This window comes from Aulonocara sp. 'chitande type north' Nkhata Bay, linkage group LG13 (assembly GCF_057382095.1).
Source record: "Aulonocara sp. 'chitande type north' Nkhata Bay isolate Kocher_YH1m ecotype deep benthic linkage group LG13, A_spYH_male_GT1.1, whole genome shotgun sequence".
NCBI lineage: Eukaryota > Metazoa > Chordata > Actinopteri > Cichliformes > Cichlidae > Aulonocara > Aulonocara sp. 'chitande type north' Nkhata Bay.
Window position 1 is genome coordinate 26,056,951 of NC_141356.1, and position 19,861 is coordinate 26,076,811.

The 19,861-nt window shown below is 42.0% G+C and overlaps 1 protein-coding gene across 2 annotated transcripts; it reads right to left on the bottom strand.

Annotated features, from left to right (window-relative positions):
- Positions 1–600: 600 nt before the first annotated feature.
- Positions 601–19,395, bottom strand: pdzd7a (PDZ domain containing 7a). 2 transcript variants are annotated; one of them, XM_086259469.1, is made up of 16 exons: positions 18,950–19,395; positions 18,331–18,576; positions 17,318–17,455; positions 17,012–17,186; positions 16,463–16,639; positions 16,011–16,158; positions 13,290–13,350; positions 12,137–12,664; positions 9,950–10,105; positions 8,543–8,703; positions 7,497–7,588; positions 7,326–7,417; positions 7,098–7,166; positions 5,753–6,421; positions 5,313–5,413; positions 601–1,847 (listed from the first exon to the last, which is right to left on the bottom strand). In XM_086259469.1, the coding sequence occupies exons 2-16, from the start codon at positions 18,518–18,520 to the stop codon at positions 1,671–1,673; spliced, it is 2,934 nt and encodes a 977-aa protein (XP_086115595.1). In that variant the 5' UTR covers positions 18,521–18,576; positions 18,950–19,395; the 3' UTR covers positions 601–1,670. The 2 variants fall into 2 exon arrangements, with proteins under 2 accessions (XP_086115595.1, XP_086115593.1); XM_086259467.1 differs by having other exon boundaries at positions 18,885–19,395.
- Between the last annotated feature and the right edge of the window lie 466 nt (positions 19,396–19,861).

A 19,861-nucleotide genomic window follows, 5' to 3' on the forward strand; every position in this document is an offset into this window, starting at 1 on the left:
CATCAAAAAGCAGCAAGTGGCCCAAAGTCCATTTATCCATTCATTCTCTTCTGCTTATCCTTATCAGGATCGCAGGGGGGCTGGAGCCCATCCCAGCTACTATAGGATGAGAGCAAGGACAAGGTGTGCCAAGAAAATATCCTCACACCATTACACCACCCCAGCATGAGTCCTTGATGCCAGACAGGTTGGGTCCTGTCATGTTGTATCCACCTGATTCTGACCCTACCACCCGAATGTCACAGCACAAATAAAGATTCATCAACTCAGGAAATGTTTTTCCAATCTTTGAATGCTTTTTATATGAGTTACTGTTGCCTTCCTATCAGCTCAAAGCAGGCTGGCCCTTCTCCTCTGACCTTTGACGTGAACAAGGCATTTTCAGAATTTCATCTCAGAAAACTGCAGATCACTGTATGTTTTCTCTTTGTCAGGCCCTAGAGATAGTTCCTCGAGAAAATTCGAATATATCAGCAGTTTCTGAAATACTCCACCAGGCATGCCGCACTCAGTTTGAACTTCAGCAGTTCGTCTTGACCACGTTTATGTGCTTAAACACACGGATGCACCGGCATCTGATTGGATGATTAGATAGGTCCGTTAAAGAGCAGGTGAACAAGTTCATCTAACAAAGTAGCCAGTGAGTAACTCAAAGGCACAGACATGCTCACTTTCATCTTAAGAATTTAATTCCATGCAGGCATATAAACAATTCAGCTTTTCTATCACTTATTAAAATCAAGCTTGAGTAACATTTTCTCAGCGTTTTTCTGACTGCCCATCTATAGAATTAAGGCACTAAGCACACTGCTTTCTCCCATCCATATTTCTTTAACCCGACTTTTATTTGTGCCACTGGACCTGCATTTCTCATTGACATGTTTTTCCAACTCTTCCACATGTCTCCATAAGCTCCATCCACAGCATGGTGTAATTAAGCCTCTAAAGTGGCGGATGGCTCCAGAATACAGGCACCTCTGCCAGAGAAATACAACACAAAAAAAATACTGAGCAGCAATTTGCAATAATCTCCCCAGACATCCTCTAAACCCAAACTATCAGTTTTGACATAATACAGGGATTTAATCTGAGTATAAATCTATAAATCTCATAATGCTGGCTGAGGTAATCTCCCTCTGGCATGCCTGCAGGGCTGCTGGGCTGAGATGCTTCAAGTAAAAAGTGCAGACCACTGGCTCCACTATCAGACAGTGCTCAGAGGTCACGGCAAAGTTGCCACGTGTTGAATAGTGGCACTATTCTAACCAAAGATCATGAATTACACGATCCTATCACAAAAGCGTCTTTTAGAAAACGTGCAACATATGCATTTAGTAAAAGTTTTTCTAAAAACTAAGAATCATATAAAATTCATACAATTGCAACATTTGGTTTTCATCTCGCATTACATTATAGCAAAAGTGACCTTTATCTTGACAAATATGCAGCTGTATTAGTCTTCAAAACCAGCTGCAACCTTTATGCAAGACATACTTTATGGTATATTTTGTCATAACTTTGCCTTTGATTGTCTCCGCTGTGACCGGAGCGCTACCTATCCCATATTTCTTCTTCTGGGGTGAATCCTGTATTTATTAAGTCCCAGAGGAGCAGCAGGTTTTGTTGTCCTTCATGCCTGAGCAGCAACCTGGCTGTGAGGCACACAGAGTTTAGTCAGCAAGTCTGTTGGGGCTGCTGGGGTCGGTAGAGACCTTAGGGACCTTGACCACAAAAACCATCGGCTCTTTGGCCTTGTTGCTGAATGCACGCCGAATTACATCCACGGCGTGCTGATGAGTCACTCCCTCCAGACTCTCTCCATCTACGGACAACAGCTCATACCCTGCCTGCAGATTCAAACACATGCAAAAGAGTAAAAGAACATTGAAAAGCCACAGAAAAAGATTGAGTATCCTTTGTAAGCATGTTTTCCTCCATTTGTGTATCTCTTTTTTGTGTCTATTTTTTTTTTTCAGAGCAACATTAAAGACAGTTTCCATAACACTGCAGAGATTGTGCCCCTCTGTGAAGAAATGTAATTTATGCCAAAGAGAGTTGGAGCTCTCCCACTTCTTTAATGCATTCACACTGAAAGCTGTCACTAGTGCACGTATAAAGTTTCCCCTTCAGCACAAGGTCTTTGGAAAAAGAATATACACTGAGACAGCCGCACAGTTAGGACTATGCTTGCTGTTTCCTGCAGGATGCGAGCAGAGAGTAGCAAATCTTTGCAGCCTCGAGGAGAGGAACTTCCTCTGATGTCATCAGCGTTTGCCAAGGATGCACCTGCCTAATGTGCTCAATCTCAGCGAAGGTTAGAAACACAGAAGCACACAAGGCCGACGGCCATTGTTGTACCTTCTTTTTTTTTCCTTTCCCTTTTCCTTTCGAGTCATTAGACACAAATAGATTATTTTCCCTTCATTCTCTACCACCCTGTTCCATCTGTTACAGCTCTAACCTATTTGGCCTGTATGGATGAGGTTAGATCCGGGCTGCTGATTTTTTTATTCTTTTTTCCAGAGAGTCCGGTGTTCACCAACAACCCTATAGCCCTCCGTGCAAACAGTATCAAAAGATTTAGCTCCATTTAACCAAAGAGGAGATTAAAAAGTGCTTTTTCATTTTTGAAAAGTAATTTATCTGAATTAAATAGATCACAACCTAATCTGCCCCATCCTCTTTACAGCCATTTATACTGAGCATTTACGAGGTTCTCTATTTTCCAGCCAACAAATAACATGGCATGTAATAATAACTACAGCTTGCATGGGAGGATCTGAGGCCAAATAGCTCATGTACTGGGCTGAGAGAAGCATAGCTCAGAGTGTTGGTTATCATAAATGTAACACCACTCATGCTCTAATTGTAGTTCGGGACAGTGGTTCGTGGCTGCTCAAATTTTGAGATAACTTTCTCTAAAATACTAAAAAAAACATTTTCTTTTTGCCTTGTGTTTAGAGAATCACTGCATTAGGATTGCATGTAAACATGCCTGCTTCTGCTAAGCAGCACTAATCAGCAGGTCCAGCTGTTGGGAATGTCATTTTGCAGGTATTAACTCAGCTGTCACGTTGACGTGACTCGCTTACGTCCACGTTCCTGCCGGTGAAGGCAGATGGCAGCGTCTAATGAACAGGACAGCACGTGTCTCATGACTAATACACACACAATACAATATTCTTCACTGGTGTGATTATCATGTGGGTCTAAGGAAACAGGATGCGTGTTAACACTGAGCCCGCCTGATCTCACTTCCCTCTGCAGAATACCGGGAGATAACACTGAGCCGTGGAGCTGATATGAGCCAGCTGACATGCCTGGTTGTTAGGTGTGAGGAAGAGACCACAGATAGCACAGGAGTGCTAGGGAGTAGCCATATATCTGTGTCTAAGCCTCATAGCCAACAACCTGTCTGTTTTTAGTCATGCTGGTGAGATGGCTAAGAAAAGATCATAGTGTCATTAGGATGCAATGTTGCTTAAATCCCTTACTTTTAACCAGACTGAAACGTCGCTTTAAATATTTGATGAATTACATTTGGTATATTCTTTTATTGAGTCCTAGAGCGAAAACCTTTAATGATTCCTTGTTTTTTTTTTTTCTATCAGTGCTTGGTTTTGAGTAAATTTTATGCAGAGCATTATGTTCCTCATTAGGATAACTGGTGATCCTCAAACATTTACCACCTCAGTCATCTGTAATGTGTCGAAAACCTTACTTGAGTACTAAAATCAAAACTATTATGTAACGTGTAACCCTGTGGCTAGATGCTATGTCCTGCTGGAAAAGGAAGTCTGCATAAAGTTTTTCAGCCGGTGGAACCGTGAAGAGCTCTAAAATGTTTTGGTAGATGGCGGTGTTGACTTTGGAGTTTGATTAAAACACAGGGGACCAACCACTGCCAACATCAGCAGATGACACCTGGTGGCACCTCAGATCATCACAACCTGCAGAAACTTTACACTGGACTTGGATTCTGTATCCCTCCACTCTTCCTCCAGACTTGAAAGAGGACTTTGGACCACTGAGCAACAGTCCAGTTCTTTCCTACTTAGCTGAGCTAAGGCACTTCTCTTGTCTGTGGTTCAGAAGTGGTTTGATATTAGGACTACTACAGCTCTGGACGTAGTGAAAGATGGAAACAGCCTCAGTCAACGCCTTGTGAAGCTCTCCAAAGTTCTTGAAACAACTTTTCTTGACAATCCTCTCAAGGCTGCAGTCACCCCTGTCGCTTGTGCTCCTTTATCTACCAATCAACTTTCCATCAATATGCTTTGATACAGCTGTCTGTGAACCACCAGCCTTTTCAGCAATGACCTGTGGCTTACCCTCTTTGTGGAGGCTGTCCATGAGTTTCATGTGGACACAATGTACTAAACTAGCCTGAGAGATACACAGTATTTATACTCTTTGAAATTCAAAAAAATCAACATTTGTATTATTTTGAGATATTTTTTCTATTATTTTTTTCTGTAAGCCATAACTGTCAAAAGTAAAACGGAGTTTAATTGCACAGTAAGTCCAGGATATCCTAAATGTTCATTTTTATTAAACTGATGGAAAATATTGAATTTTTTCCACAATATTCAAATGTCTTGAGATGCACCTACAGAGATGTGGAGTTTGTATGAATGTGAATGTAGGTATCTGTACACAGAGGGCCAGGGAAAGTTAGTTAGATATGGGATTGCCCACATGTTTGACACTGATCAGGAATAACACTCAGATAGCAGTTTTCAACTGATAACTTGCAGCTAGGAAACATACGAATTTGTCAGCAAACACGAGTACATAATGTCAGCCTCCTACTGCTGGAATAAGTATGTTTCAACTTTGCACACAAACATTTCTTCCCAAGCATCTCTAATTCCACTGAGCTTTAACAATAAGTCTGTGATTAACTTTAGTGAATGAGCGCATGTGTAGCATATGTGTTTCAGTGAACCAGGCCAAGAAGACTGTTAAGTTACTTTACAGGCAATATATTACCAATACATTAGCAGACCAGCATCCATGTACCTCATTCATAATGAAAGTGATGGGCCACTTGAGATGGCTCTCATCTACTCTCCACTCCTCATTGCACACGTCTCTGTCATAGACACAATTACTTCATAGCAACAACTCATAACCTCAGGACTGAGGGCTGGCACATCTCTCTCACAATCTGCTACAGACAAGCGCTATATAAATCCAATCAATTATTATTATTATTATTATTATTATTATTATTATTATTATTATTATTATTATTATTATTATTATTATTATTATTATTATTATTATATGTGTTCATGCTAGACGCTGACCTTCAAAGCCTGATTTGTAGATGCAGCTCCACCTGGAAAGATTTTCTCAACCTTTATCATGGGCTGGATTCTAGACTCTACACCTCCAGAGATACTAATACCTGTAAACACACAGAAAAAGAACAATAATAAACTGAGGGCATGTTTGGCAGTACCACATGTTTTGTAACTAGTCTTACACTGTATCGATTGGTCGTTTGGTCTTTTTTTGTGTGTGAACTCTTATAAATGCATTTTAGTTTAGCAGTTAGTGATGGCCTGACCTCTACTGGTCATGTAAGAGACAGCTTAGGATGAGTCACTAAGCAGTTTGTATTGTGCTTACAAGCGCATATACGGTCACAGATTAAAAACGATTTTAGAAGCTGGCATTAAAGCAAACCCTGAAATTTCAGTTTAAAGTTAAATGAAAGTCACAACAAGTGCTGTTTTTTATTTACCCAGTGAGTGCTTGGCCTTGGAAATGGTCAAAGTGGCGATTTCACACTCCTTGGGTGGTAGAGTTTGTCTTCCTTTCACTTTTTGAACATCTTGTGAGTGTCCATTCACTTGCTGAGTACTCCCACTGGCATTGGACGGGCTCTTCTCCCTCTGGGGATCAAATACCTCAGCCAGAGGGGTTCTGCCTCTCCGCTGTGAGGGAACGTGTACGCTGACCTCCGTGTAGCCCTCTTGCCTGCTCTGTCTGCCATATATACTGTCAGGACTGCCCTCTCTCCTCACTCTCCCATGGCCATTCCTCACAGGTGACCGCCCTCGTTCATAAGCCCCGTCCCCTCGGTCAGACACGGACAACAAGGAGACCTCATCGTACCACGACGCCCCATTCTCTCTTCTGATTGGGGATCGATGGGGTTGGTGGCCACGTTTAGTGCTGTGTGGGGATTCTTTGAGGAGGAAGCTGTGAGTGGGCAAGGGGCTTGGGGAACGGGAGCGCACAGAGGATACATAGTTGTCCACAGGTACATCCAGCAGAGGGGTGAAGGCACGGGATGGTGAGAGATGGCCAGACCGTTGACCTGTCACACGCAGTCTCTCCAACTCCTCGATCAACCGGCGCTCATGCAGTCTGTCGTGGACCGGCTGCAGATAAAATCCACCCTTGTAGTCTGTACAAACATATAAACAGTGAGTGACTGAGTCAGTGCATATTATAAAGCTTATGATGGAGCAGAATCAGTGCTGTGAGTTTCATCCGTGCTTTCTACTTCCATGTTAAAACTTAGCTATGCTGGCAGAAGACAGAACAACGACAGCTCAGAGACGTTTTGACAGATATCTGCTGTTTTCATAATACTGACCCTTTGACCCGGGCCTATGACCTCAGAGGCGGCTGCAATCAGTCTGAAGATGGGACTGATTGTGTCTCGCTTGCTTTTAAATGAAGTAAATGCTCAAAGCATCTTTGCATTGTTGAAGTGTCACACAGCACGTCTCTGTCTTTTCTGTATGCACCGAGATGTAAAACAACCCTCTTCAGCACGAGCACGGGAAACCTGATCTGTTCGGGGTGTGTGTGTGTGTGTGTGTCCTTTTTATATGAGGGTGGGGAATGTGTGCCAGGGACAGGATATGGTCTGCGTGTGAAGGTGTTTGGCTTTGACTATGAATATAAGATGAGGCAGGAATAAAGTGGCAGAAAACTAGAGACAGACAGAGAGAGGTTTGAGCCTCTGTATAAGTTATAATCCTACAGGAGCCATCAAGCAGATAGAGAGAAAGGCTGAAGAAAGGACCGAGGCCTAGATAAGGAGAGTGCGAGAGCAAGAGATACAGCCCATGTACCTGGGATTGGGGTGATGAGGTGACGACGAGGAGTTCCACTACGAGGAGAACGCAGAGCTGGGGAACGCGCTAAAAAGAAAGATTTCATTTTTTTTAATCTCACTTGAAAAATTCTTTTCTGTTTTTTATTCTGTCACAGCTTAGAATTTAATCTTGTAAAACTGGATAAATAAACAACAACAACAATAAAATATCAGGGCAGTGATGTCAGGTGCATCCTATGCTTACATGAGCGACTCTTGAGAATATCGTACGCTTCCAGCTCAAAAGGCATGACCATGCTGTCAAAGCGACCCAACTCAGTCATTGGTATCAGCATTCTGCAGTGGATATAAAGCGGACATGTAGTTCATACAGCATGTAAACACATAAAGCAGTATTATGCCTTGTGTATCTCACCTTATTTCCCTGAGAAGCAGCAGTTTCTCTGGCCTGTCCAAGATTGCCAGAAGAGGACGCACCAAGTCCTCGATTACAGAGTCGGACAGAAACTGTAGGAAGGATTTGATTGGTGCACAAATTAAAGTAGGCAAACAAAAAGAACCAGCTGGACATGTACACTGAGGATCTGACTGAGCTCAAAAAATATTTATACCCAGACAACTGACTTTAAGTAAATTTGAGTACATGTATAACATGCTTGTAATTTTGTTACATAAGTGCACTAAAAAACATTAATTTAATGGAAATTGAAGAACAGAAATGTACTTGATTAGTGTACATTCAGTTTACATAAAGCATATTTTGCTTAATCGACAATTATTTGAATCAATAAACATTTGATTTTAAATATTTCAGTATGATTTTGCTCAAAATTATTGCTTCATCTTTATGAGAGCGAAGAATCATTTTTTGAGTGTGTGATTATAAAATTAGTTTTACAATGTCATCTCTGCGAGAAGTTTTTACACCTCTGGATACATCTCAGCTTGTCCAAGAAAAGTTTGCTTCACACACCGAGGTTCCAGTATCTCAAGATACACATTTACAGCACGAGACAAATTTGTGATAAAACATATTATAGATTAGAGATAATGGGAAGTATAGTTTTTAGAGCTCTGCACTTGCTGTGACTAAAAGCTCAGCGTGCAGAAACACTTTATGTGATGAACTGAGCACATGTTTATACCTCTGCAGCAAGTCCTAACTTTCTTGTCTTCGACCTCCCTTTTGTTTTGTCCCGTCTCTCTAAGCTCTCTTGTCAATACCCTCTGAGGTCAGACAACGGGCTAGCCAAGGAGCTGAATATTTTAGGATTAAGGTGGACTGAGAATGAATCAAATGACAGCTTATGTTCGATCCCGATCATAAAGACAGGCCAAATCCATCTTTTGTCACAGCTGTTACACGACACATCTGTGACTAAAGAACACTCGATGACTCACTGCACTCTCACAGCAGCGTGCCTCTGAGGTGGCGATGGTAATTTCAGTTTAGAAACTCACTCGCCGACAGTGTCTCATCACAGCAGCCACCTCATCCTGACTGAGCAGTTTCTTTGCCATGTCCTCCACGTGCTGCAGGACCTCGAGTCGGGGCAGTGGGCTGCCAGCTCGGGATTCCCTCGGGGAGGTCAAGAGGTGGAATGGGCGTCCCCGTTCCTTATCTAAAGAATAATGTAGATAAAAGAAATGATGTGCAAAGAAGAAACTGTCCTGATGGCATTTAAAACTCTTCCAGTTAGATGTTTGACTTCTCAACATCTATAAATAAATTGTGCAGGCTTTTTTTACCATCAGGAGAACTTACACTAACTTTAAATTAAGATATTAAATTAAGAAATCAAGCTTATCAAGGCATCTTAACTTATGCTCTTCACCATTACATTTTTGCTTCTAACACATCTGAATAGTATTTCTGTTTGTAACTAAGTTTTCTACAACACATCAGCCGAGACCCTATTTTTATGCAATTAACTGGATATTGTCATCATGAATGTTACACTCTTACAGGACTTTACAACATTAGAGATGAATAAAATCCTAAACATAATGGAACACCTCTATAAATCAGGGAAAGCAATGCAAATTTACAAAATCTTATTTATTACTGCAAACTTGTCATCTCACGAGGCTGTTTTAACATTTGAATTCTGTATTATAGCTCTGTCATGGTAGAGCACTGGGTTTTTGTCTTCGGGTCATTTTCTCTCTCTCTCTTTGTTGTAGGATTGGTTGGGCAGGTCGGAGCGTGGGGTCCTGCTGTTCAGAAAACACACTTGTAGTTCACTGACCTTATCAGGAGCTGGTATTAAAAGGGAAGCTCCATACTGAGTCTCTATCACAGCACACCACACCACTGTGTGCCATCTCAGATTGGTAAACAGGCCTCATTCTTGGTTACTCCAGCTATTCTTGTTCTCTCCTCTATGTCTTCATGATTTTGCTGCCCTGCTGAAGAAAAGACCCACCCGAGCTTTCTCACCTGCCACCTTCAAACCAGCGCTACCCACAATGACTTCTTTTAAAGAGGCTTTCCATCTCACCTCACTTGCGTTCTCAACCTCCTTCGACCCTGAGAACAACCCAGTGCCCCTCTATCCAAGCTCACTAGTCTTAGCTTCAAGTAAGAAACTCACACACTCCTAAAGACTTTATCTACAACTGGACTGTTGGGAAACCTCCCCTCACATTCTGCTGGATATAATGTCCTCACTTATCTCCTTCAGAGAACGCTATGCCCTGATTATAATTAAAAGTGTGGCCTTAAAATGAGACACTGTGTATTATAATTAGTCAATTTAACGACCTCTGAGTCATGTTCCACAATTTGTTCAAAACCTGAAGCAACATTTCACTTTGCAGGCTGCACTATGTGAAAGAAAAACCCACACCCTGTGACCGCTCTCTCACCTTTGTTTGCACGGCGAGACGGCGACTTGGAGCGACTCCTCTCTTTGCGGTCTTTCTTAAATAAGAGGTTGACAAAGGTTTTGGAGCGTTTCAGACTAGTTTTACCCTCTTCTGAGCTTTTCTCCCTGTGTTGCCTTTTCTTCTTCTGTCTCTCCTCTAAAGGTGGGGGGGAAAAACAGACAAATATCTCTTTTTAAATTAACACACATACTGTACTTTGTGCACTAAACAAACTATAGACTACATGTCATCTTTTTTTGCAGTTATGTCTTGTACACAGGAAAATTGACTGAGCCACAGCAGGAGTAGGACATTCTGCATATCTGTGTTGGGTGCTGAAAACATAATTCATTAGGCCTTGTTGTGCTCAATGCTTAACTGTAAGCTGGTAACAGTGGCTGACACGCACTCTCCTTTATAAGCACAGACTTTTCATTTCTCTTCCAGTCAGCTTCTCTTTTCACTGCAGTAAATCTGACACTGTGGAAAGCAACAGTGTATCACTGATGAATTGCAGCCTCACCAACCTGAACACACCCCCATCTATTAGAAGCACTACAGAGAAGTGCTCCCGCTTACAATAACAAATGTCCAATCAGACCTAAGCTTTGCCCGAGCCCCCACCAGGTTCTGAAGCTACGAGTGAGCTGGAAAAATTGAAAAGGAAAGGCTAATAACTCAACAGCCCCACCAAGGCTTGGATAGATATTTCTCCATATGCTTGGTCTTATTCATTTCTCACAGAGGTACAACAAGTGAGAGTAAAGGGCAGTGATTAATCATGAGTCTGTGGCAACCTTGTGCTCATAGACAAATTCTGTATGGAGCTTAAATCAGCCGTGGAGAGTCTGAATGTTCTTGAAGCAGTGAACTGTCACAAACATCAGCTCAATATCTGATAACAGTGCCGCAATTCTGGAAAGACTGATTTCTTAGCTGGGGTTAACCCTCGTTAACACTGTGTATTTATGTCCACGTCTCCCTCAGTTCAGTGTCACATTGTCAATGTCTCTTCCCTGAACTTGTGTGCCTTTCTCTGTGTTCCCTCTGTGCTCAGTTTAGTTTTCCCAGTTTAGTTCTGTTTCTTTGTGAAGCCTGCAATAAAGCAGAGGTTTTGAGTTCAGCTTTTGTCTCTGTGAGTTTTGCGTTTGGGTCCTCATCTGCCTTGTATCAATGGTCAGGCTGGTGGAGCTGTAGTGCTTTAAGGGAGATATTTTCTTGGCACTCTTTGCATGCATTAGTATCGACTGGGCATCGTTTAAATGCCACAACTTACCCGAGTATTGTTACTGACCACCTCCACTCCTCTATAACCACCGTGTACCCATCTCCTGATGGCTGGATAATCAACTATGTCAGAAACTTTTATTGATCTTTGAGTATATCTAGTATATATCTATGAGTAATGTGTCCAGCACCTTGAAACTATGCCATGATGAATTAAAGCAGTTCTGAAGGCATCAAGAGGGCCCAACCCGATACTAGCAAGATGTACCTAATACAGTCCATAATTAAAACCAGTGACGTAAAACATCACTTGTCTGCTTAAATTTTCGTCACATGAATAAACTGTGTTGGTTGTATGCTCACTACCAAAATACTGAGAGCTTTATTTTTTATGCCACCATCTCGGTTTAACCACTGCTGCTAAAGTTAATAAATTAAAAAGTATTGTGTTTGTGTTGTTTTCTCAGAAAACACTGCCTTAATTGTAAACACCTAGACTGTGACTAAAATATGGTAAATGGCCTGCATTTGTATAGCGCTTTTCTAGTCCATAGGACCCCAAAGCGCTTTACACTACATTCAGTCATTCACCCATTCACACACACATTCACACACTGGCGATAGCAAGCTACATTGTAGCCACAGCTGCCCTGGGGCGCACTGACAGAGGCGAGGCTGCCGGACACAGGCGCCACCGGGCCCTCTGACCACCACCAGTAGGCAAACATGGGGTTAGTAACTTGCCCAAGGATATTTGGCATGCAGCCAGGAGGCAGCCTGGGATTGAACCACCGACCTTCTGATTAGTGGCTGACCTGCTCTGCCACCTGAGCTACAGCCACCCCATATGTCCTAAATAGGCTGGAAAAAACTTGTCAGCTAATAATAATGTACATAGAGAACTACCTTGCATCCATAGTTCCCCACATTTAACAACCCCAAAGAGCCTGCAGACCTCACCTGACTCTGTGATGTGACTCTGGGAACGACTGATTGGCTTCCGCGGTCTGCTCAGGGCCATCAGAGCTGCTGTCTTTGGTGAGTGTTTCTCAACTTCCTGCTTCCCTGATGACAGCGTTTTCACCCGTCCCTGTCCACCTTCTCCAGCTCCTCCCATCTCCCTTGGCCCTTCTCCTTTCCCACGTATGACCGTGTCCTTCAACACTAATGTGGCACCAACAGTCCGGCTTGTTTCTGTCGTGGAGAGCCTTTCGGGGTGTGACCCGTTAGGTAACAGGTGGTCCTGGTAGTTTGGAGGTTGAGGTTCAGTCTGTATGGCGGAGTCAGCAGTTCGATCAGTACTGCTCGGACGTCGGGAGTGGTCCTCAGTGCAGATGCCAATGTCTACCATCTCTGAGCCAAAGACAGGAGGGAAGAGGACCTGGGAGAGACCACTGAGGGAACTGAGAGGGGTGGTGGAGGACAATGACGAGGCAGAAGAGTTGGAGTCTGAACCCTGTGATGATGGTGGAGGGCCTCCATTGGCTACTAGAACACAATCCAAAGAATATAAGGGATTAGTGTGTGTAACAGCTGCCATATGTTACAGCAACATAAATATACATGCTAGACTGGACTGTGGATAAAGTTTTCCCATAAAAGCTTAATTTGTTTCCTTCTTATTTCTGCTTTCTTTGAATGAAAACCTGTCTGTTCTCATATCCCCATAATCCTGTGAGCTTTTGATAGACAGAAAAAAAAAGCAGGACTTCTTTTTTTCTTTTTTCCTAATGAAACTCCAAAGTGACTCTGCATCTTGGCATCTCGACAGATGTCAAGTCATGCTCCATTCCAGATGACTGAGCTGCCTTTGAGTACACTGAATTAATCCCTAGCTGTGTTGAGATGGGCTCGTATCAAAGCAAAAAACAAGGAACTGGAGTGCTATTAAGAAACTGAATGACAGCTTTCTTGTTCAAGAAGGCTACACAAGGCCACTATCCCACTAATTTTTAAATGTTTCCAAGGAGACTCCACCATGTAGCTTTGAAAACCAGATAAAATCTTCATTGATTTTGTTTAGTCAAGGCAGTACTTCTCACGCCACCGTTCATTATCTCTTGTAAAACTTGTGTTAAACATTGTCCAGGGACTGTAAAAACAGTCAACATACACTTTTCCAGCCAGCCGTATTCTGCCACCATCTCCTTGTATGCGGGGTATCTGCCAGCTTCCTGTTGAAGATCAAAAAAAACAAAATGTTCATCGAGAACAGCAAACAGTCAGCATGATTACTATGAAGTAGACTCTCTAGACTTTATTGACTGTTAGTGAGGTTTTTCAACATTTAAAAATGAGCCAGCATTTGTTCATTTGGATTTTTTCCTGTAGTTTTTTGTTACTTGTGAGCCACATTCACACTCTGCAAAAAAGAGTTTACAGCAACATGTTGATAATAGCAGTGTTTACATGAGGATCGTCAGCAAGTTCAGTTCGATTCAGTTTTATTTAGACAGCACCAAGTCATGACAACAGTTATATTGCTTTTATTTATTATGTTTGTATTTAAAGCTTGGTATATTACACAGTATGTAGCTGGAGAGAAACAGCAATTTTTGTTGTATGAAAATACACAAAGAACTGGCAATGGGGTGAATATGGATCTGAATCTGAATTTGATCTTAAAAGAAGGAATAGTGTCTTCTGAATCCAATTAAAGGACTTCAGAGAGGGAAAACAGTCAGCACATGAATGTAAGGTGTACAGATGTGGAGACACGGCCTTTAAGGGAAGGATGGGGCTATCTACTGTATCCATACACTTAGGGCGAGATGGGAATTAGGAAAAGGGGGGAAGTAAAACATGGGTGAAAGTCATCAGAAAATCGCAAAGAAAGGAGCAAAATTCAAAGCAAAACATAAGCGGCAACAAAATGAGTAAAATTGGATTTTTTTTTTTAAAACTAAACACAGAGATGCAAAAACTTGCACTAAAACATGATCTAAAGTTAGAATAAGAAGCATGGGAAAAAACTAAAACTCTTCACTAGAGGAGGAATAAAGTAAACACAGAACTCAGAGATTTATTAATATTATAAAGCATCAAACTCACTAGAGAGTAATGAGGAAATTAAAACAGGACTGCAAAAATCAGCCTGCCAAATATAAGAACCAAAACTTCAAACTCAAGCAGATAACTAACAATTCAAAACTTAGAGGTAGAAAAAAACTGCTGGGACCACAACAAACACGTTACTGTGTGCTCATTAGCATGTCACATACAGCTGAGAGTGATGAGAAGGTATCATTTTAGTTCTGCAGATTAATCTGACAAGATTACGACCACAGATATAAAACAATGGCTAACCGAAGTATTATCATTTGACATGAGTCCTGAATTCAATTTCAAGCTAGTCCATACACTAATCTTTAAGACATGACGCTCAAAACCAAAATGTGAACTTGGTGAAGAGGGCAAAAGGAAAGTCTTTATCCTTTGAGCACCACTTGCAATGACAATCCCTGGAATCACTGGAATATTTGGACCAATCAATAAGCTGTCCACACATTAAAGCGAGCACTGGGCTTACAGGTTGTTCTGCCTTTGATATTTTCAGTTATGCATACCAGCTTAATTTCCACCTTTTGACCTCTGTGCAGCATCTTATTGTACTTAATGTTAGTTTAGTTATGTTATATTTGCTCTAGTAATGATTAGTAATTGCTTTAATATCCAGTTCAAATGAATCCTTACTTCAAATGTAAAGCTGTAAGGATATTAAGGTGCTTGTATTTACTGTATAGGTTAGGGTAAATATTATGTGGTTCACAGAATTACAAAACACGTGGCTCTCGTAAGCACATAATACTGTATAATGCCTTCTCAACTTTTTTTTAAGGAACTGTCTCATCAGCACTCATTTTTTCCTTTAAGAGCACAGGTGTGAGGGTCTTAAATAATAAAACCTTGCTTTACTATGTGTGTGATCCATCCATAAAGGACAGGACAGGAGGAAGGCATAAATTAAGGCTTTCGGTTGATTATAACCTGATCCTCGCCTGCCTTTGAATAATGAACGTCGTGCCTGGCTGTTTTTCACACGTGGAACCTGAGATCAGGGGGGTAAAATGAGCATGCAGCAATGCTAGCGAGCTGAGAGCACGCCGCACATCACACATACACCGATTCATACGCACCTACACGCGTTGCCTTTATCCAGAAATGACACAGGTTAAGTGCTGCGGCCTAGCACACATACTCAGGCACACATAAGAAATTTGAGGGCTGTAAGCCAACTGTCTGCTCAGCAGTGCAGGCTCATTGAGAAGAGCCGGTGTTGTTTACACGCTAGCATTTATTATTGTGTCAGCACTCAAGGCTCCAATCAGCTGTTAAGTTTAAACTGAAGCAAATTATTAACACTCCACTGCAATTAGAGAACTTCCTGAAATCAAACTTCAGTCTCATTTCAGACAACACTGAGTTTTTTTTTTAGTTTGGTGGTTTGACAAAATGTTGCTCATGTACACCTCAGCATTCAACTGGAGGTATGTTTATGTCCAAAAGAGGAAAATAAGCCCAATATATACTCTCATGTTAGCTCTTTGTCTTGTGTTCCTCTCACTCCTTGGAATATATTTAGCTTTTTGGCTGTTAAATCCTCTACTCTCGTCACTTGCTCTGTGTGTGCTGTCTGAAACTGAGCCAAGACATTTAAGTCACAGGTTGTAAAAGGAAGAACAAAAATGTGTCCTCATGCTGTGACAGTCCTCTCATACCCTGTTGATTTGTTAATTATAAAAATGTAAAAAGAAAAAAAAACCCAACCCAACAACCTGAAACTGATTAGCTCAGCTTTAAACATTTTTTTTTTCCTTTTTTTTCATTCGCTCACCCTGATGGTCAACATGACGTGGGTGTGGCTCTTCAGGACCTCCACCGCATTGCTGTGAGTGATGTCATCAAAGCTCACCCCATTAGCTGCAAGGATCTGATCCCCCATTTTGATGCCATGCTGCTCTGCAAGTCCACCTGGGTCCAACCTGATGAGCAGTATGAAAAAATCCAGACATGAAAAAAAGAAATGTAACTACTAATTGAATTTAAATGTGAGCTTCTTTGCTTTGATCTACCACAAAGACTCAGATAAACTTTGCAAATGAGATTATGATATCATCTTTAATTATTGGGGTTAATATTATTATTTGCAGCCAGGTGGGGTAAACCTGGATTCCACCAAGTGCACCAATATAACCATCCTGAGGCCTAAATGATTTTACAACAGGTACTAATTAATTTTTTTTTATCTCATGCAGAAAAAACAAAAAAAAGTGTTTGTATTCATACTTAGACACATAGATCCCCAATCCAAACTCTCTTCCTCCTCTGATGTTGAAGCCCAAGCAATAATCATCTGACGTGGTGAAGAGATGTACGATCCTGCGAAGAGCGCTGTCCGAACTGGCCTCTGAAGGGGTACGACCGCTCTCCTCCACTACCATCCGCCGGTGAATCAGATCCACCCTGCACGCACACACATAAACACACACAAAAGGAGACATTGTATATGCACACATGAAAACACTCATATAAACTGCTTTCTCTCTGTCCACTGAATTCAGGTGTGTCAGTATCAGATAATCAAGTAGCCATAAAGGTCACAGCAGTAATCAATCCACTGATGCCACATGAAACCAAGATACTGTATATCCCAAAAGAAAGATAACCAGTGTGAGCTACAGTCAAGTGACAAGACTTGACAAAACAAGAGCCACACAAAGGTCAGTGATAGTAGTTCCAAAGCTGTAGTCTCTTACATATTCAGCAATAAGTATTTCATCAGTAAATGTTTGATATCTTGGTAGTTTCCAGCCCTGCTGAGTGGACTGGCCTCACCATGTGGTCTTCTCCTTAGAGTAGCGGATGCCGGGGATCTTGCCCACCCGTCTCACCACCATCCTCAGCCTGTTGTTTCCTGTCAGGACCTTCACAGCACTGCTCATGGTGATGCTCTCCAGGCTGACCCCGTTCACCTCCACCAGCTTGTCACCCACAGTCAGCCCAGCCTCCGCTGCAGACACAGGCAGAATTCAGCATGAAAAACCAGAAGACAACATTCCCACGTGTAAGCACACTGGGAAAAAAAGCTTGTCGTGACCATTTACATAGACAGTCTGATGAACACACACATTTCTTCCTAACCTGCAGGGCTGTTGTCCTGCACCTTACTGACAAATATGCCGAGTCCATGTTCAGAGCCCCCGCGGACACTGAAACCCAGACGCCCATCTGGACTCTTATCTACTGTCACTGTGTGAATGTCTTCACTGTCATCCCCTCCTGCAAACACACAAAACACCAACATGAGTCCACCATAAATATGCACAGTGTGACCCACAAGTATTCCCAGGATTGGGACACTTCCAACAAAATATGATTTGAAAATTCAAAGCTGATGGGAAAAAAACTCATTTACAAAGAACAGACAATAAATGACAAACAATAAACATTCTAACATTTAAAAGTTACTGATAACAAACCTATTGACTGTTAAACCTAAAACATATGTATCAACCTTAAATGAAAAACTTCATCCTTATGAACTTTTTCAGGTCACAGGTCGACAGACTCCTATGAAGTTAACTGACAAATGAAATGCATTTATATAGGCTCATCATTGAAAGCAACTTTATTTAACTGACAGAATTTTTGCACAACTTGGGTGGCGCCTACTGTGAATACAACTAACCATTAATTAACATTTGTGTTGATCACTCTGATGTTGTCTCAATTAAATATTGGCCGATCAGTCTTTCAAATGTCAGAAATATCCAAAGCCAAAATTCACATCTTCACACAACTTTTTGGTCTCGTCTTAAATGAGCAAAGCCTACTGCGGACATTCAGTTTCTGATCACTGAAAATGAAGAAGACTACCAAAATTTTACATTTCAGATACTTGAATTGTTTGCATTTCTGCTTAAAAATAGAAAAGAGGTTGACTAAAAAAGTTTTTAGTAACTCAGTTCTCATTGCCTTTTAGCTTAAAAACACATAAGATTAACTCTGTCCACAGTATTTTACATATGTATATCAGCTTGCTCTGAATTAATTTTAAACAAATATCTGTGTCACTGATTGTCCTGAATACACCTTTGCAGCCAGTTGCTGTGTTGCCATGGTAGCAGAAGACTGTTACTGGGACCAGACCTCACCATCAACAGGTGCATTGATGAGGATGACCCTGCCCATGGGTGAGGAGGACCTGCGTCTGTGGCGCTGCTTCTTCACCATGTAGCGTGTGGTGCTGTGGGAACCCCCATTCGGACCTCCGTTTTTAAAGTGGGGGTGCCCCCCTCCATTTGTCATCTCCCTCCAGGCTGGAGTTTGAAAGGAGTCAGCCATGGTAAGTGTCCAAAAACTCTTCCCTCAGTCATCCAGGCGGGAGGATATGTGGAGTCCTAGTTTAGGATGGCAGAGATGGAGCCAAGTGTTTGGGGAAAGGCAGTGAGGGACAAATAACTTGTAAAATGGACACTTTAGCACCTGCTTGTCCAAACTGAACCCCACTGGAGGAGGCAAGTAAAAAAGCTGCTGGTAGCATCTCTAATCTCAAGTGACATCAGTTTCATTCAGTAGATAAAGCTTAAAAATAGGAACCAGGTTGAAAAGAAACCTCTGACTTCAGCTGAAGCCACACAGCTAAGTCACAAAACACAAAAGTTGGCTAAAAGAAAAGCTCCATGACTGAAGAGAGGGATTTTCTCACACTCAGATATAATCCTGGTCTTATAAGTCAAAGATGTTGGCGTGATCCAACAGTGTCCTCTGTACCTTCCGAAACCAGGGTACCCGGTGCCCGCTGTCTGCAGAGAAGTCAGCAGTGCAGGGTGATTCCCCTCTGGTCATGTTTAATTAAACGGCCTGTTGTGAAAAGAATATGTTGTGATGAGTAATGTGGCCTCAGAGCTGAAGAATAGACAATGAAATCCTTTAATTCTGACACAGTATTGACCTGTGAGGATAAGAAACACTCACTGAACTCCCGTGGCCGTCTATTAATCAGCACCATGGACAGCAACTCAGTCAGCATGCATATAACCAACAGGTCTAATTTGACAGTAAGTTATATGAGCGACAGTTTGCAGGGAGGCATAATTATAGGTGGACTTTAATTCTGTTCATATCTTCGACTTGCTGAGTCTAAAATAAAGTAAAGAATTTTAGCATTACCTGCCGTGTCCATGTTGCGCTGGCTGCGCTCGCACTGAGCTGGTCCGCCTCACTGACGCATTAAGAGACACCTCCGGAGCGTTAATGGCACCTCATTTGTTCTCCCGGTGACCATTATTGTCTTAAGAGGTGTAATCCTTTTACATAAGCCCCCACCCGCAGCTGTGCAGCCACTAGCGCTGGGGCTGGAGATGAGTAAGTACACTGATTACTCAAACAGTAAAGTAACACTCACTCAAGACTTCTCCAGCGTGTCCTCGAGTAAACTTTCTTATTAATGTGCTACTGGACTTGGGTAGAGCTGGAGAGAGATGAAGGCGGGGGAAAACGGAGCAGCTGATCCTCCTGCCACGCCGTTAAGATGGGTAAACAACCCCACCCGGTGGCTAGTTTAGTCACATCCATGTGGGTCTCCAGCTCAAAAGCAGTTTTGTAGGAGACTGTGGAGGAGTGTGGTTAACAGGGCTTTCAGAAAACAGAAGTTGTCATTTATCTTTTACAAAAGATATTTAT

What these genes read in the sequence shown, in the direction of transcription:
- pdzd7a (XM_086259469.1), bottom strand. Translation starts at nt 18,520, where the DNA reads ATGGCTGACTCCTTTCAAACTCCAGCCTGGAGGGAGATGACAAATGGA. An exon ending in CATCAATGCACCTGTTGATG is followed by an intron (nt 17,456 to 18,330) that starts GTGAGGTCTGGT and finishes GTGTGTTTGCAG; the next exon opens with GAGGGGATGACAGTGAAGAC. An exon ending in TATTCTCAAGAGTCGCTCAT is followed by an intron (nt 7,167 to 7,325) that starts GTAAGCATAGGA and finishes CTTTCTTTTTAG; the next exon opens with CGCGTTCCCCAGCTCTGCGT.